The sequence below is a fragment of the Xyrauchen texanus genome, chromosome 5, assembly GCF_025860055.1.
Source record: "Xyrauchen texanus isolate HMW12.3.18 chromosome 5, RBS_HiC_50CHRs, whole genome shotgun sequence".
In the NCBI taxonomy this organism is placed as follows: domain Eukaryota; kingdom Metazoa; phylum Chordata; class Actinopteri; order Cypriniformes; family Catostomidae; genus Xyrauchen; species Xyrauchen texanus.
In genome coordinates, this window is record NC_068280.1 from 54,006,077 (window position 1) to 54,029,603 (window position 23,527).

Genomic DNA, 23,527 nt, shown 5'->3' on the forward strand with positions numbered 1-23,527 from the left:
TTCAATATATCCACATCATGTTCCTTCCTCATGATGTCATCATCTATTTAGTGAAGTGCACCCGTCCCTCCTGCAGCACCCCCACAACATGATGCTGCACCCCCATGCTTCACGGTTGGGATGCTGTTCTTCACCCTTTTCCCTCCAAACATAACGATGGTCATTATGAACAAACAGTTCAATATGTGTGTCATCAGACCAGAGGACATTTCCCCAGTCAGATCTTTGTCCCCATGTGCACTTGCAAACTGTATTCTGGCCTGTTTATGGTGGTTTTGGAGCAGCGGCTTCTTCCTTGCGGAGCACCTTTCAGGTGATGTCCATATAGGACTGGTTTTGCTGTGGATCTAGATACTCGTCCACCTGTTTCCTCCAGCATCTTCACAAGGTCCTTTGCTGTTGTTCTGGGGTTGATTTGCACTTTTCACACAAACTACGTTCATCTCTAGGAGACAGAATGCGTCTCCTTCCTGAGCGGTGTGATGACTGTGTGGTCACATGGTGTTTATACTTGTGTACTATTGTTTGCACAGATGAACGTGGCACCTTCAGGAGTTTGGAAATTGCTCACAAAGATGAATCAGACTTGTGGGGGTCCACAATGTTTTTCTGAGGTCTTGTCTGATTTATTTTGATGTTCCCATGATGTCAAGCAAAGAGACACAGAGTTTAAAATACATCCACAGGTACACCTCCAATTCAGTGCACCTCCTATCAGAAGCTGATTGTCTAAAGGCTTGACATGATTTTCTGGAAGATTCCAAGCTGCTTAAAGGCACAGTTAACTTAGTGTATGTAAACTTCTGACCCACTGGAATTGTGATTATAGTCAATTAAAAGTGAAACAATCGGTCTGTGAAAAATCTATGGAAAATTACTCGTGTCACGCACAAAGTAGATGTCCTAAACAACTCACCAAAACTATAGTTTGGGTTAGCTATTACTATTTATTACTATTGGGTTAGTTATGACTTTTATGCTGCCTTTATGTGCTTTCTGGTGCTTCAAAGTTCTGGTCACCATTCACTTGCATTGTATGGACCTACAGAGCTGAAATGTTCTTCAAAAAATTTGTGTTCTGCAGAATAAAGAAAGTCAGACACATCTGGGACAACATGAGGGTGAACTGTCCCTTTAAGTGAGACTTTACACACAGCTGGTGCAACCCGACCCAAGTGAATGAGACTGATACTGTGAACTGACCTTTGCGTTTATCACAGAGAAGTAATTTGATTGGTCCAGAAAAACACGCAGAAGCTCGACGTTTGCCTCTTCAGCAGCGATGTGCAGAGCCGTGCGACCACTTTTACGGTCCTGTTTCAAACCAAGGAAAACACTTGAGTGATGAAACACAACACACACTAACACACAATAACACACAAGAGACTCACAAACAGAACAACATTCACCTTGGTCTCAAGAGAAGCTCCCATGAGCAGCAGCATGTTGATACACTCATTCAGATGTTTTCTCCTCTGGACCAGAGCCACAGTGTGAGCCGACGACGGGGTCACGTGACAAGACAGCTCCTGCACCACGGCATTATGGGACAGAACTGCCACGTGTAGAGCTGTGAGTCCTACAAATACCAACAGAAAAACATCTCTCATTCTTCTTCTTCAGCAGCAGTTAGAATGAATAAACCTGCTGATAAAAGATCAAACTGACCATCATAGTTCACCGTCTCCATGTTGATGTGTCGGCCGCTAGTCTGCATATATTTCTGAATCACCTGATGAGAACGATAAGAGTTTCAGACAGAAGAAAACAGGTCTAAACATGTTCCGCACTGTGGGAGTGTTTGGGATGAACTTCTGGAATGCTCACAGAAACAGAGTTAATGATTGTTACAGTGTTTGCGTGACATGATCTGTCATCCGTTAATGCCGACAGTCACACAGGCTTGTTGATTTTGACTTTTATCAAAGAGGTTTTATGCTACATGACCAGTTCTGCTGGATGGGGGAATTTTTGCGTGCAGTTGTTTTGAGGAAATGCACACGAGTCCACTGTGTTATGAGGAAGTTTGAGATTATTATTATGATGGAATGACAAACAGCGACTGTTGAGAGATGATGAAAAAAATGAGCAGGTGTTAAATTATTATAGACGAGGAAACTTTACTCACAGAAGAGACATTTACATGAGAGATCAAGAGCTGTACATGATTATGATGATGATGATAAACTGATTCATGAACAGGTTTCACACTTCAGAGAATTCTGGCTTATAAGTGAATCTGTTTCAGGAGCTGCTTTGAGTTCAGTTCACTTTACGTCTGTGGTGCGCTTCATTTATAACCCTTATTGTGAACACCAAGAATGCCAGTTTCACTTTATTTTGCTGCAATTACAAACATGTTTCATTGCAGGTACAAAGGTAATGATGAAACTTGTGATGCATATTCTGAGGAGTATCTTAAAAAACTATTGACCAAAATGAGATCTGAGTCCACTTTTAGAGACAGTGTAAAAGCAAAAGTTCAGTTTCAGGCTGCAGATGATGTTTGGACACTCAATGATCATCAGTTCATAGATTCAACATTTATAATGTTTTATTTGAACATGATTGACAGTGATTGGATGATGCTGGACGTTCAATCTGAATTAATTATGATCATTTATGATGTCTAACATCTCATGAATAATCAACACTCCTGGACACATCATAAACTATTTGACTTTCTATAGTTTGATATTATTTAACATTTTACAACTTATTTCTAACAAATATGTGGACTAACATTTTTAGGAAAACTATTTGCATGTTTATTAGGTGCTACTAGTTACAAATAAAAAAGTGAAATGTAAACGCACACAGCTGTCCCGCTCGGCTCTCAGGAGGTTAACGAGGTTTAAATCTGTTCTTAGTGAATAAGTGATATCAGTTGATAAAATCAATGACTAAACTGCCTATATTTGATTAATAATAACAGTGTGGTGGTCTGTTGAGGGAAAGAGAGTAAACAGGAAATGGCACCTGTAGCGTGTTGTTGTGGCCTTTCTCAGCACACACGTGTAATGGAGATCGACCCCAGCAGTCCAGCGTGTTAGCTTCTGCTCCGAGCGAAAGAAGATCTTGTGCAATCAGATGCTGATTTGCTGCAATACTCACCTGGAACGCACTCTGATTGGAGGAAGAATGAGACCATATGAGATAATGAGTTAATAACAGGGCGTGTGTGCAGGTGTGTTCATGTCAACGTCATACAGGTGTGCATTCAGTAACGAGCATTCGCAGTTCATGACATCAGTCAAACGGCACTGACCTGTCTGTTGTGTTCTTTCAAGTCCAACATGTCAATAGTGGCCATTTTTTTGGCGAGCACGTACGCCAGCGCTCTGCGTCCCTGAGCTACAGCGATGTGTAAGAACCTGCAACAGTCAGAACATCAGTTCACGGCTCAATCAAGACTTTATGAATCTTTAAGTGATAATGATTTGAATTGGTACTTTTCATTTAATTTGCATTTGTTGTATAAATAACTCACGTGTCTCCGTCGCCATCTCTAGCGATGAGCTCCGTGTGGCTCAGACCAGCCAGTTTCTCCTCCTCTTGCTGAATCTGCCATTCAAAGAAAGAAACCGGTGGCGCTGTGGTGGCACTGAGTGTGGGCATGAGCGCAGAGAAGCTGAACGTGTCCTGTACGGACTGCAGCTGATGAACGCCGCTGTACATTTGCTTTCCTACATCAGTATAATGTGACTGAAGCGGGATGTGTTCTTCAGGTGAAGTGCACATCGGGACACTGTTAAACCCTCGTACTATCACAGAATCAATGGAGAGTCGATCTTTAGACAGAACGTCACCGATATCATCCAACATCTCAGACTCACTGAACAAACTCTCACTGCATGGAGACTAGAAGAGAAAACAGATCATTTTTATATTGAGTTATTTAACAAGATTCATAATGAAGCTTCAATCGAATCAAAATTCTCACAAATGTGAACTTAGTACAACACAAAAGAAACAAACAATGGCATTCTTATTAAACTGTACACTTGTAAAATAATATCAATGTATATAAACTCATGAATGTACCAGGATGTTTGTGTTGTTTGTTGCGGCTCTTTTCATTGGAATTTGAGAAATATTTTCAGCACATCTCTTTGTTGCCTGCAGCACTCGAGTTATCTCTACAAGGAAATAAAATATTATATTCCAGAAACTTCACAAACAATTCATGTTAGGGTTAAAACACTGTATTTACCTGGACACTCGACTTCAGTGTGATATTGCGGAGCCTATGAAAAAACAATATACATTTATATGTTTATAATGAAGCAGCAGAATTAAAACAATTTGTTTATTTCCTGAAATGTAATTTAAATATCACATATAAAAATACAAAAATGTCTGTCAAAAAACCTCCATAATAATATTATATATTATTTTTCACTTTCAATTAGTTAAATTTTAACCAACATCAGTCCTGATGATAACTACCAAATATACATTATTTTCATGATTTTAACCCTTTAAACGCCAGTTTGTTTACATAATGCCACCGTTGTTTACACATACAAACATTTCTCAATACGCACGTACAAAACACACTCTGACATCCATAGCACACACACACACACACACACACACACACACACACACACACACACACAAAATTGTATCTGCATCATTTATTCAGTTGTCCTGCAGTGTTCTATAATACAACAAACAGAGAATAGAGGAAAAGCTTGTATTTGCTCCATAGGCTAAAAATGAGAAAAATGGCGCTATCTGGTGGAAAATATTACAAATAAAAATTTTAAAGGCAGGGCTCCGGAATTAAAACATAATATAATAGAACTCATGAGTTTCAATTGGGACATTTTGTCCTGAAGATCCCGAGTGTAACTACTTCCTGTACACAGTGTACTATAGATGATAGGAACTGAGGTTGAAATATAAAAATTCCCCCCAAAACACACCTTTGGCAAAATGTATGCCGTTGGCATTAACACAGCTGAAATGATTGAAAAACACAAAGGAATGTCACAGAAGGGTTAAAATATTCACCTGTATCTCGTGATGACGTTTCTGCATGATCAACTCTTTCACCGTGTTCTTCACACGCACACCTTGATACCTGAACGATTCTACTTTAGAGGAAAATACATTTAAACTTTTAACTTTATTTACTAAATTTGATACATTTTAATAAAAAAAAAAAAAACACAATGAAAGTTTTATAGTTGTTATTTAATTATATTATTGTTGTAACTGGAACACTAAATCCAACACGATATATTTATTTCACTTACGTTGTTTTCCAGTAATATTACAGACTTTTGATATTCTATGAATAATTGTATGAATTATTAATAATATCGTACCGCTGGCCGAATTGCTCCAGCTCTGATCCGAATCAGATTTCGGAGATCCGGCCGAGAGATCCGGTTCTGTTGGAGAAGAACAGCCGTAGAATGACCACAGGTGGACCGGACTCGTCATGACATCCGTGCCCCGGTCCAGAAGATCCGAGTAACCTTCAGAAACTCCGTCAATGATCATGATTCCGAGCGTTTCACGTGAATGACGCGCCGCAACAGCAACTGAAGCTTTTATTCATGAGTGACGCGAACGGTGACGTCACGACCTGACCTCTACTCTTACACAACTTTACAAAGTCAATCGATTATTATCTGTATTAGATTAAACTCGAAACATAATTCAACATCTATGTACAAAAGATTGAGTTTTGCCTTTAAATGTGTCCTCTGATAAATGTGGAACACACGAACTTTACAAGCTTCAAACAAAACAAATAATGATTGATAAATCTGTTACTTGTTATTGATGGATCAATCCGAGCAGAACAATCCACGATCTGAACTGGTATATTGACATTAATTTTTAAAGTATGAAGTTACCATCTCGTTTCTTTAATAGTGTTTTAAATAATGTGCTCCATCTAGTGGTGTTAGATTCTATAGACTTCATGTATCAGATCAGAGTTATTCATCATCAGGTCAGGGCCACTCTTAATTTATATATATACATATATATATATTAGTTAAAATTTGTATATTACGAGTGTTGGAAACTTAGTTAAAGGAACAGTTCACCTAAAAATTCAAATTCTGTCATCATTTACTCTCCTTCATGCCGTCCAAGGTGTGATTTATTCTGCTGAACACAAATGAAGATAATTTAGAACAAATACCTCAGCTCTGTGGGTGAGAAACAGATCACTATTCAAATCATTTTTTACTATAAATCTCCACTTTCAGATGTGAAAATAAATAGGCGCTTCATGTGACTTACAGATGTGAAAGTGGAGATTTACTGAAAAAAGCAATTAAATATTGTTACCCTAATACCTCTAAATCTGAGGCCATGGTTCTCAGCAGGAAACCGATGGAGTGCATACTCCGGGTAGGGAAGGAGGTATTGCCCCAGGTGAAGGAGTTCAAGTACCTCGGGGTCTTGTTCACGAGTGAGGGGACAATGGAGCGGGAGGTTGGCCGGAGAATCGGGGCAGCAGGGGCGGTATTGCACTCGCTCTATCGCACGTGACCCGACTTCGGCTAAGCGATTGAAGATGGATGGATGGACCCTAATACCCTAACTCATTGGTCAAGGAAAATAAACCTTTATTTACAAAGTGCAATTTAAAAACATCTGACATAGGGGGAAAAAAACCCATAATAAAAATGTGAAATAAATTAACACTCATTGCATATACACACTGAAATGCAGATACAGTAAATATCCAGAAACACATAAATATTTACAATGACAGTTAATTAACTTACAATAGGTTCAAACGGCTACAAACGATATAAAATAAACTCACATTCTTACTTCTCTTCATAGCTCAAGGGTTCATATGGCTGGGTTTAGGGGTCTGAGGTACATTTAAATAAGGAACTTGGCACTCTGGATATGTAAAGATTTTATATACTTCCATGAATGTGACAGAAAGCTTTATACAGATTTCTCTGAAGTGTAAAGGTGTGTCCTACATTCAATGTTGGGGAGAGAAAAGGCAGTAATGGCCAGTCATATCAAATTACCCAACAATCATTGCTCAAACACATAACTGAGTATCAGACACACACACAGATCTCTCTCTCTCTATATATATATATATTTACAGAGAGAGATAAAAGGCTCTTCATCTCTATATCTACTGAAGTGTTGTAGTGGAGGATTAAAAGAGATCTCGTTCACAGAGCAAGGAACACTTTAGTTTGACGGTGTGTAACTTCCTGTAATGTCTAAACGTCCATAAGAGCGTGATGACTGTCAGCTTCCTGTAGATGAAGGTCTTCAGGTGACGCCACAAGCACAGAGAGATCATGTGACACATCAGTCATGTCACATGACTCTTTCTCTTCCTCTTCCTGTTGCTGTACAGATGATAGATACTGCTGTAACAGACTGATATCATCACCATCTTCTGCGGCTGGTGTCATCGCCCCAAGAGATCGTACTGTCAACGGAGATCCGGCTGTGGCGCTGCTGCTCAGCCTGCTCTCCAGCGCCACCCGTCGTTCACCAGGGGAATGGAAGCCAGACTCAGGGATGGAAATCTCAGTGCGGACCGGAGCGGCTGTAAGATCTACAGCAGAACGCTGACCGACACCAAGCTGTTCCATCACTGAAGACTGCCAATCCAACATCACCTGAAACTGACACACACACACACACACACCCCCTTTGACAGCTTAATTTATCATTTATATTAGAGCTGCACGATTTGGGGGAAATGTCATATTGCGATTATTGAGGTTAATATTGCGATATGCGATTACGATATAATAAACAAATGGTATCATGAGTCAACTTGCTTGGTTATCAAGGAAAATGCACAAATAGATTTCTGATAATGGTGAAATGTGTATTTCTCAACTCAAACTAGCAACAACAACAACTATAAATGCAGTGTTTTCAAATTTCAATATTTTTACAAAATTAAATATCTTTGCATTACTGCAAACTTGTTATTTTCTCAATATTGCACCTAAATAAAATAGAACAATAAATAAGAACATACAAATTTTCATGAAAATAAGATTGTCCAAACAATCAGAGACATTTAATCAGGATGTAACATGTACTTTCTATAAAGTCTTTTGAAAAGGAAACTGGATATAAAAGTGTGGTTCACTCAAACCACTAAAACTGTTGTTGTGTATATTATATATATATATATATATATATATATATATATATATATATATATATATATATATATATATATATATGTAAAAACATTTTATAACCATTTATCAAGCACCAAAACTTTGCTTGGTGCAGAACAATCTGGAATCATGTGTAACAGTCACTTACGGTCCTCTTTATAGCCTGAACTTCTTTAAACCATTGAATCTTTGTGACAGAACGCAGATGTCTCAAGATGCGTTATTAAAACATAAATTTATTTTCAACGACATGGTGTCTAAAAATTATGGCGGTGCGAGACGCTGAAGAAACTGCGAGATGCGGTGCAACAGTCAAAGACGTCTGTCCAGCACGTGTTTACATAAGAAAGCAACAGAAAAACAGCACAGACATATACAAAAACACATTCAGTGTGAACGGCCCCTAACTCTTCTGTTTGTGTGAGTCTGTAAATGAGAGCATGTGCACGGAACAAGTTAGGAAGGCATATACGAGCTTAAGAATACGCAATAAAGGACAAAAGCATATTTTCCATTTCTTATATTTTTCCTTGGATCTGTCCATCATCCATGTTGTGATTATTAGGGAAAAGGAACTGTGTATGTCACTCAAAGATCAAAATTCAGATGAGAAGTGTGAACTGAGACCGTGAGAACATAACGCGGAATTGGACTCTTTTATGAATCGCCTTCACAAAGAATAAAACAGCTTTTTATAGATTGCTGATGTGGCTGGAATTTCATCTCATGTGTTCAATGTGAAATAAAAACTCACCTGCTTCCACAGGAACTTCACAGCTTCCTCTTGCACACGTCTCTGCAGTCGCTCCTCTTCTTGTTGCTTACGCATCCTGAAAAAAAAAAAGTTTTACTAAGTTACTGAGAAATACTTTGAACTGTATTCAATATAAAATACTCATTTATTCACGTATAGAAAAGAATAATATAGGACACTTTAGGATAAACAATAACAGCAATTCAAATTCTTCTATTGTTCTGACTAACTTTGATCACTTTTGGAAAAAAAATTTCTTTCCTTTAACATCTGATGGTGAAATGGATCCCTCGTGTTTATCAGTAAAGTGTGTCGCACCTCTCTAGTTCTGTGGTCAGATGGATGATGTGGTCCTGCATTCTACGTAGGCGGATCTCGGCACGCACTTCCTTGGCATGTGGGTTTGTGTGTCTCGTCCAGTGACCCCTCCACCAGGACTGAATTATTACTGCGGCGCCATGCGCTTCACACTGATGCACTTTACGAGGCGCTGTAGTGGCGTTCTGCTTCACACTGTGCTCAATATCCTCCTGCGTGCCGTTCTGAAACACGACCTCACGGTTTAAAACATGCTGCTGCATGTTAATGTCAGAGCAGACGAAAGACTCGGTGTCTGAAAGCTGATGTGAACGATCCGATCCATGTAACTGACAGGTGAGAGCCCCACCTACTTGCACAGAATCCTGCTCAGATGGGCAGAGCTGAGCAGATGTGGGTGGAGCCAGAGAATCGTCAAACTCCTCCTCGCCGCTGTCAGGAGCTGATGTGGACTCAACAGGAGGGTTAAAGGGCAGAAATGCAGATTGAGAGGAGAGCAGAGCTCCATGGAGCTTCTCCTCATCTGTCTGCACCTCTTCCACAATCATCCCGTCAGCAGTGGTGGACGGAGGCCGGGCGACAGCGGTCACAGGTGATGAAGCAACGGCCATCCAGGTGTTCACTCGAACTACTGGCTCCACATCTACAATTATAACAGAGATTCACTCATGGAGAACAAACAAACAGTGTCACCACAGACAATATCAGAATGTTTGAAAATATAGTGTGCAACCTTTGAAGGAGTCAATTTAAGGTCCAATGAGTTCCAAAATTTGGTATCTAATCTATGCTGTCTCCTAAAACCCTATTCGTACAGGATTCGTTTGATCTGTGGACGTGGGGTGATGTAATAATTACCAGAGCTTCTCAGTCATTTTAATCCCCTGCCAATACAGCTTTAGACATCTCGTTTTGGCCAAATCCTAACGTATCATCATATGTACCCTTCCCCTGGTAGGCCATCCCAGAATGCACTGTAATGGGCTCGTGAAAAATGAATCCAAGATAGCGTACAAAGTGAGAGAAATTTTGATCATAAATATACTTATAATCCATTCAATGCTGAAAATTATTAATAAAATATAGTTTGAAATAATAGAAAACTGACAATTTGTCCCAAAATTTGTGTGTGTGGTGTAGAATTATGCTCATTAGATTATCGTTTCGTTCCTCTCGCGTCACCTGTATTGAAATCAGTTGAGAGTCGTGTTTCCCATGTGATGAGTGTTATTAGAATGACGCGAGTTGCCATCTTTGAAAAGTGCTTCATTTCGCTCTCTTATGAGGCTCTGTTACTTCGACAAAGACAGCTGTCAATGTAGGGAGGAGAAAGCAAAGTTTTGAACTGACACTCTTTTTGATCTGACCTGCATGAGAGATGACATCATCAGACACATGGACAGCAGCTTCATCTCCGTTCTTCTGACCACAAGGCTGCTTCACGTCTAGATGTGTGGGTCGAGATGGACTCATAGAGCTGCTGGGACGTCTTTGTTGCAGCTGTCTCTGATGCTGTCTGCATGTATAAACACATTATTTATTTATATTCAAAAGTGATTTTTGCACAACTCAAGAGAGATTTAATACACAATTCAACTTGATTCACTAACAATGAATTGATTTAGTATTTTTGAAATTATTTGTTTATAGGATTAGTAAAATACTTCTAATACATCTTAAGAACCAAAATTAGCTGGAAAAGGAAACATGTTAGCTAAATTAACATGAACTTTGAATACAACGAGTGCAATACAATGTGTTGACTACAGAGATGGGAGGGACTTCATAAACGTAATCATACATGTCATCTCTTTATCAGAGGTGCTTGGAAAAGCTAATCAAAAACTTTTCAGACGGGACGGAGAGTGGGGTGTGTCTGAGCGGTGCGTCCCGACGTGTTATAGACAATGCTGCAGCACTAAATTCACACATGTAACATAATTGATTTCATATGTATTTATTTTAGACATTATCCTTTTTTGCATTTAAATTAATTACTGGTCAACACAAACAATTCACGATTTACAAGGCATATTTAGGGCTTTTTAAAAATCCTTGATTACAAATTGTTTGGCACTGAACCGTTTCTTGCCACATTGGACGCATCAACAGACAACACATTGAAATGCACTAATTCATTTATTATTTATGACTATTAATCTACATCAACTAATGTAGTGAAAAAGATATCTAATAGACTTGATGAAAGTGACAGGAATCTATGGGTTAGATTCCGTTCCGTGTAAATTAATTGCATGTGAATGCAAATGCAGTCTTCCTCCTCATGCAAATTAGATTTCATGGTGACAAGTTTGTAATAGTTCGTAAACCCCACTCCCAAAAACCATTTTAAAATGTCTGGCTGTTATCACACAGGAAACACTCAATAAGAGACCTCAGAAATGACTTTATTTACTTCATGGAGCTGCTGCTCTTTATACTGTCAGTCAAACTCAATGCGAGTCTGTCGTTAAAGTCACAGCAGTGCAGCTCACGCAGATGCAGTATAGTGACACGCAGATGCAGTATAGCGACACGCAGATGCAGTATAGTGACACGCAGATGCAGAATAGCGACACGCAGATGCAGAATAGCGACACGCAGATGCAGTATAGCGGCACGCAGATGCAGAATAGCGGCACGCAGATGCAGAATAGCGACACGCAGATGCAGAATAGCGGCACGCAGATTAGCGACAGGCAGATGCAGAATAGCAACACGCAGATGCAGAATAGCGGCACGCAGATGCAGAATAGCGACACGCAGATGCAAAATAGCGACACGCAGATGCAGAATAGCGACACGCAGATTAGCGACAGGCAGATGCAGAATAGCAACACGCAGATGCAGAATAGCGACACGCAGATGCAGAATAGCGACACGCAGATGCAAAATAGCGACACGCAGATTAGCGACACGCAGATGCAGAATAGCGACACGCAGATGCAGAATAGCGACACGCAGATGCAGAATAGCGACACGCAGATTAGCGACACGCAGATGCAAAATAGCGACACGCAGATGCAAAATAGCGACACGCAGATGCAGAATAGCGACACGCAGATGCAAAATAGCGACACACAGATGCAAAATAGCGACACGCAGATTAGCGACACGCAGATGCAAAATAGCGACACGCAGATGCAGAATAGCGACACGCAGATGCAAAATAGCGACACGCAGATGCAGAATAGCGACACGCAGATGCAAAATAGCGACACGCAGATGCAGAATTGCGACACGCAGATGCAAAATAGCGACACGCAGATGCAGAATAGCGACACGCAGATTAGCGACACGCAGATGCAGAATAGCGACACGCAGATGTGGCTCAGCGGTTAAGGCTCTGGGTTACTGATCAGAAGGTCATGGGTTCAAGCCCCAACACCACCAAGACACCACTGTTGGGCCCTTGAGCAAGGCCCTTGAACCTATCTGCTCCAGGGGCGCTGTATCATGGCTGACCCTGCACTCTGACCCCAGCTTAGCTTAGCTTAGATGGGATATGTGAAAAATAAATAATTTCACCATGTATATGCAGAAATGTATGTATAATGTGTGACAATTGATCAATTAAAAAAAAATAAAAAATTTAAATTAAATTAAGATGCAGAATAGCGGCACGCAGATGCAGTATAGTGACACGCAGATGCAGAATAGTGACACGCAGATGCAGTATAGCGACACGCAGATGCAGTACAGCGACACGCAGATGCAGTACAGCGACACGCAGATGCAGTATAGCGACACGAAGATGCAGTATAGCGACACGCAGATGCAGTACAGCGACACGCAGATGCAAAATAGCGACACGCAGATTAGCGACACGCAGATGCAGAATAGCGACACGCAGATGCAAAATAGCGACACGCAGATTAGCGACACGCAGATGCAAAATAGCGACACGCAGATGCAAAATAGCGACACGCAGATGCAGAATAGCGACACGCAGATGCAAAATAGCGACACGCAGATTAGCGACACGCAGATGCAAAATAGCGACACGCAGATGCAGAATAGCGACACGCAGATGCAAAATAGCGACACGCAGATGCAGAATAGCGACACGCAGATGCAAAATAGCGACACGCAGATGCAGAATTGCGACACGCAGATGCAAAATAGCGACACGCAGATTAGCGACACGCAGATGCAGAATAGCGACACGCAGATGTGGCTCAGCGGTTAAGGCTCTGGGTTACTGATCAGAAGGTCATGGGTTCAAGCCCCAACACCACCAAGACACCACTGTTGGGCCCTTGAGCAAGGCCCTTGAACCTATCTGCTCCAGGGGCGCCGTATCATGGCTGACCCTGCACTCTGACCCCAGCTTAGCTTAGCTTAGATGGGATATGTGAAAAATAAATAATTTCACCATGTATATGCAGAAATGTATGTATAATGTGTGACAATTGATCAATTAAAAAAAAATAAAAAATTAAAATTAAATTAAGATGCAGAATAGCGGCACGCAGATGCAGTATAGTGACACGCAGATGCAGAATAGTGACACGCAGATGCAGTATAGCGACACGCAGATGCAGTACAGCGACACGCAGATGCAGTACAGCGACACGCAGATGCAGTATAGCGACACGAAGATGCAGTATAGCGACACGCAGATGCAGTACAGCGACACGCAGATGCAGTACAGCGACACGCAGATGCAGTATAGCGACACGAAGATGCAGTATAGCGACACGCAGATGCAGTACAGCGACACGCAGATGCAGAATAGCCGATGTCTGTCAGATGAATGGAGTTTATTTTACAGATATCTGATTTAGTTCAGTTGACTGTTTATTTTATTCACAATCATTTCATTGTCAATATTATTCAAAGGAGAACACACAAAACTTTTAGTAAAATGTGACAGCATGTTGAAAACAATATGCAAGCTAAGATATGACATTTTCTTTTCCAATTACTCGATTAATCATCAAAATAATAATCAGACTACCAGATTGCAAAATTAATCATTAATGATAATCAATATTTCTTGATCAATGCATATGAATCGGCATTGCTTGGAATGAATAGATTGAGAAAATCGTTACACCCTTATTGATGATATAGTACATATATTAATCAAACATACTGTACACCGATAACCCATATACATTAACATATCATTGATTATCAGCTCAATGAATCTGTTTCATTTTTATTTGCATTAAACGTTACCGTTGTTTGTTGAGGATTCTCTCGAGTTTAGCGTCCTCTGCAGACTGTAAGGCAGTTGTGGCCGTTAGAGGACACGTGGAAGCCAAATACTGCACCAACTGTGTGTGCTGACCGGGCCGAAACATGCGACCTTTGCCCTGACTGTACAGCCATTCTGCTTTCAGACTAAAGACAGTGACACAGAATTATGCATTTCTTAAAGGATGTTTAAATCCAGACTGAACTCATATTGAAAAATGTACCTTTCTTTCTGTGAAACCACATATCCGTCCAGCACCTTCAAATTGAGAATCCAGCTCACCACATACGGGCGATAATCACAGCCGGGCAGAGAGGGCGTGGCCATGACACACGGGTTACTCATGATTGACAGCTGCTCAAGAGTGTGTAGTGGTGCTAAATATGACACCTGCGATTAAAAATCAATAATATCATTAACCACAACAAATGAATAATAATAAATGCAAACTGTTACCTATAAAATAATAAATGTAGCAAAACATCCCCAAAGATAAAATCCACAAAAATCTATTTATTTGGTCGTCAAGCAGATAACTGTTTTTTTATTGTCAGTGTACCTCAGTGAGGTCTCGTATCTCGTTCTCTGCCAGCGACAGGACACTGAGGTTTGGTGGCAGGTGAGCAGGAACAGTGCGAAGGGTCGTGATGTTGTTTCCATGCAGAAGAAGAGTCTGAAACATGTGACAGGTGTGAATTATAAGTGGAAGACTTTCTCTGTAGGGTTAGTGATATACTATAACGAGAGAACATTTGAAGTCTTAACATACAGAAGGCGTTTGTATGATAAATCTAGAATCTACAAATGGCAAATACCTTTAAAGCAGAGAGATTTGTGAGATCACCACTGAGAGAAATATTGTTGTCTGACAGATCAAGATGTTGAAGAGAAACACAATTGTTCAGCTGCTCAATGACCTACACACACACACACACACATACAAACACACACACACATGCGCGCACACAGAAACAAACACACACACACAGACAGACACACACACAGACACACATACAAACACACATGCGCACACACAGAAAACACACACACACACACACACACACACACACACACACACACACACACACACACAAGCAGACACACACACACACACACACACACACACACACACACGACAGAAGGAAGAAGAATCAGCCTTGAAACCAACATAATGTTATTTTACAAACTCTGTTTATTTATTTATTTTTTTTTTTAAATCCCTAAACCAAAACTTCCAAGTCTAAATCCTCCTAGAGGTTTCAAGCTACATCCAACAAACTTGGTACAGACCTTCAGCCTGTTCTGTTTCTTTTCTAACTGATCGTCACTGGGGGCTCACAATAACTTTTAAGGCATTATTTCCAATCGTGCTATTTTTCTAAACTGCACAATGAGGACTTTAAGACATCACAGCATCACTTTCTGTAAAGCCGCTTTGAAACAACACGTGTTGTGAAAAGGGCTATAAAATGTACTTGACTTCGCACAGCGGGTGATCAAAAATGGGAAAAATCCCATAGACTCTCACTGACGGAATGTTCAAATGGGCCAAAAAAGTTTCGTTTTCACTGCTTCCGACAAACAACAGATCGGAAGTCAGTCATTTCCAACGGAGAGTCGTACGGGGGCTGCTTGGAGATAAAATCATCTGCGGATGCAGAATTATCAGATTTGATTTGAGCTTCAGCTGCTTCCAAATATTTTAACTTAACCGTAAGCAACCACCAAAGTCCCAGATATTTTCTATAGATAAAAGTACAGCTCCTATCTTCTTGAATGCAGAAAGACAGAAATCTCCAGAAAGTTTTATTAAGATAACAATCAAAGAACATATTTCAAATCAGTAGTACAATCTGACAACAACAGTATCATCAGTTGTGCTTCTTTAGCTTAGATCATGGTAAAAAACTAAAATTTTCAGGCTGGTTAAGCTTATGCACATTCTCGGGTCAACTGACCGAGGTGATTGGCTTTTTGGCATGTAAGGCGGGACTTCTGGTTCTACATCCTCCATACTGAGTGTTTCAATTTCTCCCATTCATTTTAATAAAAGTTCTCCATCTTGGGCTGAATAGTCTCTGGCGACCGCCCTTCTGGATGTGATGTATTTATTCAAAACAATGACCATGAAGTCAGAAATCTCGACAGATTCTGTCCTAAACTTAGTTTAAAATTCCTGCTACTTGTGTATATTGGATGATTATAAATGTCGAAGTCAGAAATAATCATTTACGTTACAGATATATCAAAAAAAGCTTTTATAATAAAAGTAAATATTGATTACAAGTGTGCATGTGTCATTTATTTCAGCACATGCAAAAACTTTTTATGTGATGAATCATTGATGTTGTTTATCATCATAATAACTGTATCAATAATAAATTATGATAAGAATAATAAATACTGAGTGAATATTAATCATGCATTACATTGAATTCCTCCATCTTAACAGAATCACACACTATGGCTGTCACATTCAAATTTTAACTTCCAATATTCGTTGAATTCAAGAAAATAATGCACATTTGAATGCTAAAACTATGTATTTGAATTTTGGGTGTGTGCTAAGCACTGACAATGACTTCAGATCGATCACATTCTTGCGCTAATAAAGGCGAGACGCAGTAAAACAAATACAGTTTAACAGAAAGCAGGTGTCTCAAGATGCTTTTAAAGTTATTTTTAATTAGACGCATCATCTGAAAAACAGCACTCCGGCACGAGACACTGAATAAACAAAAACAAAGCGAAGCCTGCGTTTACATAGAAAAACAAATGTATGGTTGCAAAAGCTTCAGTGTGAACCGCACCTTACAGTTGATGTATTTATTGCGCCTACTGGTGGGCTGAATGGTATCTAGTCTGCACTTATATAGCACCTTTTTAACCTTAGCGGTATTCAAAGCGCTTTACACTCATTGTGTCTCATTCACACCAATGACAGCAGAGCTGCCAAGCAAGGTGCTAGTCTGCCATTGGGAGCAACTTGGGGTTCAGTCTCTTGCCCAATGACACTTTGGCATGTGGAGTCAAGGTGGGCTAATTCAAATTTGTTAAATATTTAAGGTACAAATTCTAACTTAGTTATCTACCCAGTTGACAGCCCTACACAGTATAATGTAATTCTGAGGTTCGGAAGCTTCTCCCTTACAAACAAATAAAATCCATTGTGAGCAAATAAACAGTTAATCACGACGGCCATAAGTGGAGAAATAAAAGTCATAAGTAAATGTCAGTAGTTGCTCTCTCTCTATCTGACAGCTTATCTGACTATCAATGTGACAGTCCATCCATTTATCTGGCTGTTTGTCTTACTGTAATGTGCTTCATACTTAAAAATATTAAACTAGTTTTAAATTGAAGACAGGGCTTTATCAAGTCTTTTAAATCTTTACCTATATAGTTTTCAGTGGAACACCTGACATGTTTATATGTGACAAACACCTTTATATTGTTTCCAGATAGATTGAGCCATTCAAGCCGATTCAGATCCTTCAATCCCTCGATGTATCCGATACTGTTATTCGGGAGATTCAGCACTCGTAAGTGTGTGAGCTTTGAAACGCCCATCATGCGCACTAGACGGTTACAGGCCACAGACAGCTGATTTAAACACACACACACACACACACACACACACACACACACACACACACACACACACAGAGAGAAACACACACAGTTACACAGACTTTCAATATGTCAATTTGAGTGTGTGTAGATGTATAGATGTTGTGTACCTGCTGAAGAGATTCATTCTGCTCCAGGTGTTCCAGTTTAATAATGTGATTCTGGTCCAGAATGAGAGTGTGTGTCATTGGACACAAGCACTTTGGGTCCAGTTTGTGGAGACCCTGATGTGAAAGATCTAACACACCAGCACCTGAATATCAACAACACAAAATACACATTTAACTGAATTAAACTGAGAACTCGTCCTTCAGTGGATATGAAATGAAATGTGCTCTGGTAAATGTATTCGGGTTAGAATCTAAACGACTGAACTCCTATTCCTTTACTGCTCGAAGTGAACGACAATAATCAATAGAATTACTGAACAAATAAACACATTTCTGCACATTATGAAACAAACCGACATCAACCTCCCTTCACACACTGTTTGTATTTAAATACGATGTTGTGCAGACACACGATCTCTCTCGTAATGAAATACTGAACTATAATATCTGCATAAAAGCAATCGTATCGATGAATCATTTATATTTGTCATACTTTGTTGATTTGAGGTGATTAGTCTGATCGGATCTCTATCTGTCGCCGCCATACTCGATTCTTCCCGCTTGTGTCACCGCCACCGCCACACAACCAGTGATTTGATTGGATAAAAATATTTAGCATAAATAACAATTTACAATATTTTTTATAATATTTATTATATATTTTAATATCATCTGTTTATTTACTTTGAAAAGATATCCTACGGTAGTGAAACAAGCCCCTTTATAAATCGCGTACCCACAATACCTTTCTCTCTTCCCTGCGTGTCTCGCCGCCATGAAGTGAGTGTCTGATGTTGTCCGTGTAAATCCACAAGCATCTTTCATTTCATCTTTCACAATCGTCAGTTAGTGTGATTATGTATTCATTTTCAATCTAATGTTTCAGTAATGACTCTTATTTCTGATGTGCAGGGTCGATCTGTGCAGTTTCAGTGGGTATAAAATCTATCCCGGCCACGGCCGGCGGTACGCCAGAATCGATGGAAAGGTAAAATTTATTATTGGCGATTATTTTAAGCATTATTGTTATTATTGTATTTTATTAAAGTTTATTATGTGTTGCTCGATAAGAGAGCTACTCTGATGTCGGTTAGCTGTACGAATAAATCATTTAATCGTGTGATAGTTTAAATGGTTATTTTAAACATGACTGTTTAATAATAAATTAGTATTTGCCGTGTCAGTTATTGTGTTTTACCCATCAGACAGAGACATTCATTTATCCAAGACTTTGATCCAGTATAATCATCAAAGTGATGTGACAGAAATAATTCGATTTGTTCCTTGTATTGAGTCTTTTATCAGTGTTTGTCATGTTTATATTCTGCAGGTATTCCAGTTCCTGAATGCTAAATGTGAGTCTGCGTTTCTGTCCAAGAGAAACCCCAGACAGATCAACTGGACTGTCCTGTACAGACGGAAACACAAGAAGGGCCAGTCTGTGAGTCTTTATTAATCTGAAGGAATACTTGAAAACTTAGGCCTAATGTTGCTCCAAACTTTTATGACTTTTGTGGAACACAAACCGTCTCATTACCAAATACAAGAATGAATGATATTATTTACATTGTTGATTTACTTTTTGGTTCTGTTAAATATGCAAAAGTAATCGTATGGCTTCAGAAGACTTGGAATATAGTGTCAGAATACTTTTAATCTGGTTTATGGTGTTTTTGCTCCTTTGGAGCTTGACAGCCCAGACAGGATATGCACTTTTATTATGTGGAGATTTAAAAAAAAAATGTTGTTCCTTAAACGTCTTTCTGGTTTAAAGTGAAAGTAGGGTAAATGTATTTTTCGTTTTTGTTTATATAGTACACTTCTCTGGATATTCAGATCTCTGAACTTTCAGTTTCTGCACATTGACTATATTCTGCATTGATTTTAGATTTTGAAAATGTATTATTTTTGGGGTTTTAACAGGAAGAGGTGACTAAGAAACGCACCCGTCGTGCAGTGAAGTTCCAGCGGGCCATCACTGGTGCCTCACTGGCCGAGATCCTGGCAAAAAGAAACCAGAAACCTGAAGTGCGTAAAGCGCAGAGAGAACAGGCCATCAGGTGAACACCTCTAATACCTGTCTGTCTGCACATCCACCTGTCGCACTGTCAACTGAGCTGCACACTTGTTTGTCCATATTTGTTATCATTAGGACTCTAATGCACACTGTTTTGTGTGTTGTACTTGTTTGTTAGTATGTATGTCTACATAAAATCTCCATTTAAGATGTTTTGGAAATCATTGGTTTGTAGTGTGTTCACATTCTCTAATGAAGGATATTAGGAATAAACTTTCCACTTTTGTATTATTTGTTCATATCTTTTCATAGGTTTAAAATATGGTGCATTGAAAACTGATACATAAAATAGAATCATTATGACATCTTTATTCCAGTACTTTTGCTCTATTTTCTATGGAGATATTACAGCAAAATATTCTGCATGAGTGTCTTCTGCCGGTTCACGGCAATCGAGCAGATGTTTTTTTAGCTATATGGACTATATTACTGTATAACTCGTCATTAAACACAACTGTGATATTGTGAGGGATGTCAAGTCCAGATAAAATCTTGTTTTTGGCCTAACGTGTCACTGGGATGCAACTGATTTGAGACAAGAGCACCAAAAAACAGTTTGAATTTGATCATGCTCTTTTCTTACAGCTTTATTTGTTGTTTCAGAGCTGCCAAAGAGGCCAAGAAAGCAAAGCAGGCAACCAAGAAGCCATCCACCCAGAGTGCAAAGGTGAAATGCTGTTTTAAAGGAATAAGTTCACCTAGAAATGGGAATTCTGTCATTTACTCACCTTCATGTAGTTCCAAACCCTTGACTTTGTTTCCTTCAGTGGAACACAAAAGATGTTAGACAGTATGCTAACAAAACTCTTGTTTTATATTTCGCATTAAATCATTGTGCTTTAAACATTATTAGCAGTAGGGTAATGTTGGCTCAAAAAGTGCAGTCATCTCTTCGCATGTAACTGAGCCTTGCAAACGTTAGGCGACTGCCTCAGTGGCATCACTTTCTGCATGTGATCCCTCGTGAAAGCAGACATGTCAGGTATAAAGATGTTAGCCACTCTTCACTGTCATTGTCTGAAAAAAGATTCAATGAAACGCAGTAAAGTATCGTTATGTCTCTGTGACTAACATCTCATTTGGTGTTTCACACAATAGTGACATGGGTTTAGAACAACACGAGGGAGAGTAAATAATGGTTTTCTTTTTCTGGTAAGATTTTATGTCAAAGTTTGCAGTTTTGTTGTTTAAATATTGTGTTATAATGGTGTTAAGTTGGTGTACAAAATCTAAAGTCAATTAGCCTCTCCATTTCTGTTTATTTTCTGCATGTTGTATTAGTGTTGTCAAAAATACTGGTACCAAGTCGGTACTCAAACAAAAAATTATTTACGATACCAGAATTTCTGAAGGTACCGGGTCTTCCCGGTACCCACGCAGAGTCGGGAACTTTCGAACGCTCGCAACAAGCAAAAGATTGCGGCAAGCAAAGCTGCTGTGGAGTCTCGACTGAATCATGTTGAAAAGAAAAGTGGAAAGAGCAGGTTTGGAAATTATTTGCATTTGAGGCTGATGAAAAGGGAAACATCACAGATCAGCAAAAGCCTGTTTGTAAACGCTGCTTTCACAATTTTCTGACGAAAGGAGGAAACGCATCAAACTTAATAAAGCACATGAAAGACAGACACTGATTTATTCAAGCAACTAAAGCATATTATCATTTGCATTAGGGCTGAACATTATCATGACATCGTCGAAAATACAAAATTGATGAGAAAAATGTTCGTTGTCGAATAGCCGTTTAATCTCATTTAACGTAACATGAAATCACATTAAACTGTAACGATATCTCGTGAGAGCAGCAGTTCAGAATTACACAGATCAGTCCAGATGCACTCGAAACTTTCACAGTTTATTTTATGTAGATCCCAAAGTATTAGGAAAAGTACATTCAGAAGGATGTACCGTTGTGGAATAAGCGGAGGCGGAGCTCTTTAAAGGAAACATCCCGGCGTTACATCTTAAATGCAGTTATATTTAATGCGTTATTGCTTTATTAAAGTTCAAATAATACAGAAGCAGCTCATGTTAATCACTATAAACTCAGAAACGGTCATGTCTCTGTGTGAGACTCTTCTATGAGTCGTGTGAATGTCCCGATCTCAGGGGGGGAGATTGAAACCGCACCGGCTGAGAGAGACTCTGTCACGGGACGCTCCTTCCTCGAGTACACACGCTTAATGCAGCTCGATTAGAAATTATTTAATCATATATATATATATATATATGTGTGTGTGTGTGTCACTGTGCATTTCTTATCATGAAGAAAAATGGCAATATGCAGTTTTATTAATAAGAGAGCACTTTGCACATTAGTTTGGAAATAGTTTATTAATTCTATTGTATGCTTGTTTATTTATTTTTAGTACTTGGTGAAAACTTAAATTAAAAGTTGAAGCAAATCTTATATAAGTGTTCAAAAATACTTTAAGCATACATTGTTCAATTTTGTTATAATTTAAAAAATAATATATTTAAAGTGTTGCTCAATGGCATATTTCTGTTCTTGGTTCTGCTGCTGATGTTTTGTAGACTTTGTTAATAAAAGAGTGTTTAGTAACCTGTTTTTGCTTTGGTACCGAAAATGGTATCGAGTACCGTGAAATTTCACTGGTATTGGTACCGACTACTGAAATTTTGGTACCGTGACAACACTGTTGTTTGTATGTTGATGATCATGGTTTCTATTTCTGTTGTTCTTTGCCCCTTGAGGCGTTACAGTGCGACTGATTGTGTCGTTTCTGTGTCATAAGGTGGCATAGATTAAAGGCCAATGTCTACACCTAGTACTCCCTTAATAATGAGTGCTCAGTGTCATTTATTGTCCTACAAACTTTTTCAACTTGTAGAATCAGAGGCAAGTTGTTTTAATGGGATCTGTACAGTTAAGATGTTTCTTTATGTTTTTCAGGGTCCTTCTAAATCTGCACCCAAACAGAAAATCGCCAAACCCATGAAGGTCAACGCTCCTCGTGTCGGTGGCAAGCGCTAAAGTTCATGTTTTGGTACTTGGTGTATTAATAAAGGTTTCATAATATCAAGCTGTTGTATTGATTTTGTATTGAAATCATGTTCAGTGGTCATGTGTTTTGCAGTTATTTGGCGCATTATATGTGTGTCTGTTTTTAGTGACATGAACTCTACAACATCAGGAACCTGAGACTGTCTGTAAATTAAGGCTGCATGAAATAGGCAATGATTTAGCCAAATATTGTGGTTTGGTCTGCAATATGAACATTTCCCTTCTCATTGCTGCCGTCTAGACATCAACACTTTAAAAAAAAA

General features: G+C 39.2%; 3 protein-coding genes and 1 non-coding gene across 6 annotated transcripts in view; 2 read left to right on the top strand and 2 right to left on the bottom strand.

Annotated features, from left to right (window-relative positions):
* nfkbiz (nuclear factor of kappa light polypeptide gene enhancer in B-cells inhibitor, zeta) overlaps nucleotides 1-5,544 on the bottom strand; it is a 7,462-nt gene extending 1,918 nt beyond the window's left edge. Inside the window, exons 1-10 of one of the 2 annotated variants that reach the window (XM_052127360.1) lie at nucleotides 5,337-5,544; nucleotides 5,020-5,102; nucleotides 4,214-4,247; nucleotides 4,045-4,139; nucleotides 3,491-3,861; nucleotides 3,269-3,374; nucleotides 2,980-3,126; nucleotides 1,669-1,732; nucleotides 1,410-1,579; nucleotides 1,204-1,314 (exon numbers count right to left, since the gene is read on the bottom strand). In XM_052127360.1, coding sequence (XP_051983320.1) covers nucleotides 1,204-1,314; nucleotides 1,410-1,579; nucleotides 1,669-1,732; nucleotides 2,980-3,126; nucleotides 3,269-3,374; nucleotides 3,491-3,861; nucleotides 4,045-4,139; nucleotides 4,214-4,247; nucleotides 5,020-5,102; nucleotides 5,337-5,514 — 1,359 coding nt within the window. In that variant the 5' untranslated portion in view covers nucleotides 5,515-5,544. The remainder of the gene's footprint in view (nucleotides 1-1,203; nucleotides 1,315-1,409; nucleotides 1,580-1,668; nucleotides 1,733-2,979; nucleotides 3,127-3,268; nucleotides 3,375-3,490; nucleotides 3,862-4,044; nucleotides 4,140-4,213; nucleotides 4,248-5,019; nucleotides 5,103-5,336) is intronic. The other variant, XM_052127362.1, reaches the window with a different exon arrangement.
* A 447-nt stretch (nucleotides 5,545-5,991) lies between these two features.
* Nucleotides 5,992-18,725, bottom strand: cep97 (centrosomal protein 97). Of its 2 annotated transcripts, none has more exons than XM_052127038.1 (11): nucleotides 18,659-18,725; nucleotides 18,166-18,308; nucleotides 17,870-18,028; nucleotides 15,241-15,342; nucleotides 14,985-15,098; nucleotides 14,649-14,815; nucleotides 14,407-14,571; nucleotides 10,590-10,738; nucleotides 9,223-9,865; nucleotides 8,905-8,980; nucleotides 5,992-7,637 (listed from the first exon to the last, which is right to left on the bottom strand). In XM_052127038.1, the coding sequence occupies exons 1-11, from the start codon at nucleotides 18,708-18,710 to the stop codon at nucleotides 7,224-7,226; spliced, it is 2,184 nt and encodes a 727-aa protein (XP_051982998.1). In that variant the 5' UTR covers nucleotides 18,711-18,725; the 3' UTR covers nucleotides 5,992-7,223. The 2 variants fall into 2 exon arrangements, with proteins under 2 accessions (XP_051982998.1, XP_051982999.1); XM_052127039.1 differs by having other exon boundaries at nucleotides 7,497-7,663.
* Nucleotides 18,726-18,875: 150 nt separating this feature from the next.
* rpl24 (ribosomal protein L24) lies at nucleotides 18,876-23,283 on the top strand. Its single transcript, XM_052126991.1, has 6 exons — nucleotides 18,876-18,945; nucleotides 19,078-19,153; nucleotides 19,496-19,606; nucleotides 20,089-20,225; nucleotides 20,846-20,909; nucleotides 23,154-23,283. Exons 1-6 carry the CDS (start codon nucleotides 18,941-18,943, stop codon nucleotides 23,232-23,234), a joined length of 474 nt encoding a protein of 157 aa, XP_051982951.1. The 5' UTR covers nucleotides 18,876-18,940; the 3' UTR covers nucleotides 23,235-23,283.
* Nucleotides 22,942-23,075, top strand: LOC127644473 (small nucleolar RNA SNORA17). Its single transcript, XR_007970659.1, has one exon. It is a non-coding gene; the product is annotated as a small nucleolar RNA SNORA17 (small nucleolar RNA).
* Nucleotides 23,284-23,527: the final 244 nt, after the last annotated feature.

What these genes read in the sequence shown, in the direction of transcription:
- cep97 (XM_052127038.1), bottom strand. Translation starts at nt 18,710, where the DNA reads ATGGCGGCGACAGATAGAGATCCGATCAGACTAATCACCTCAAATCAA. An exon ending in CAAATCTCTCTGCTTTAAAG is followed by an intron (nt 15,099 to 15,240) that starts GTATTTGCCATT and finishes CACATGTTTCAG; the next exon opens with ACTCTTCTTCTGCATGGAAA. An exon ending in CTGACCACAGAACTAGAGAG is followed by an intron (nt 8,981 to 9,222) that starts GTGCGACACACT and finishes TTTTTTTTTCAG; the next exon opens with GATGCGTAAGCAACAAGAAG.
- rpl24 (XM_052126991.1), top strand. An exon ending in AACACAAGAAGGGCCAGTCT is followed by an intron (nt 19,607 to 20,088) that starts GTGAGTCTTTAT and finishes GGGTTTTAACAG; the next exon opens with GAAGAGGTGACTAAGAAACG. An exon ending in CATCCACCCAGAGTGCAAAG is followed by an intron (nt 20,910 to 23,153) that starts GTGAAATGCTGT and finishes TATGTTTTTCAG; the next exon opens with GGTCCTTCTAAATCTGCACC.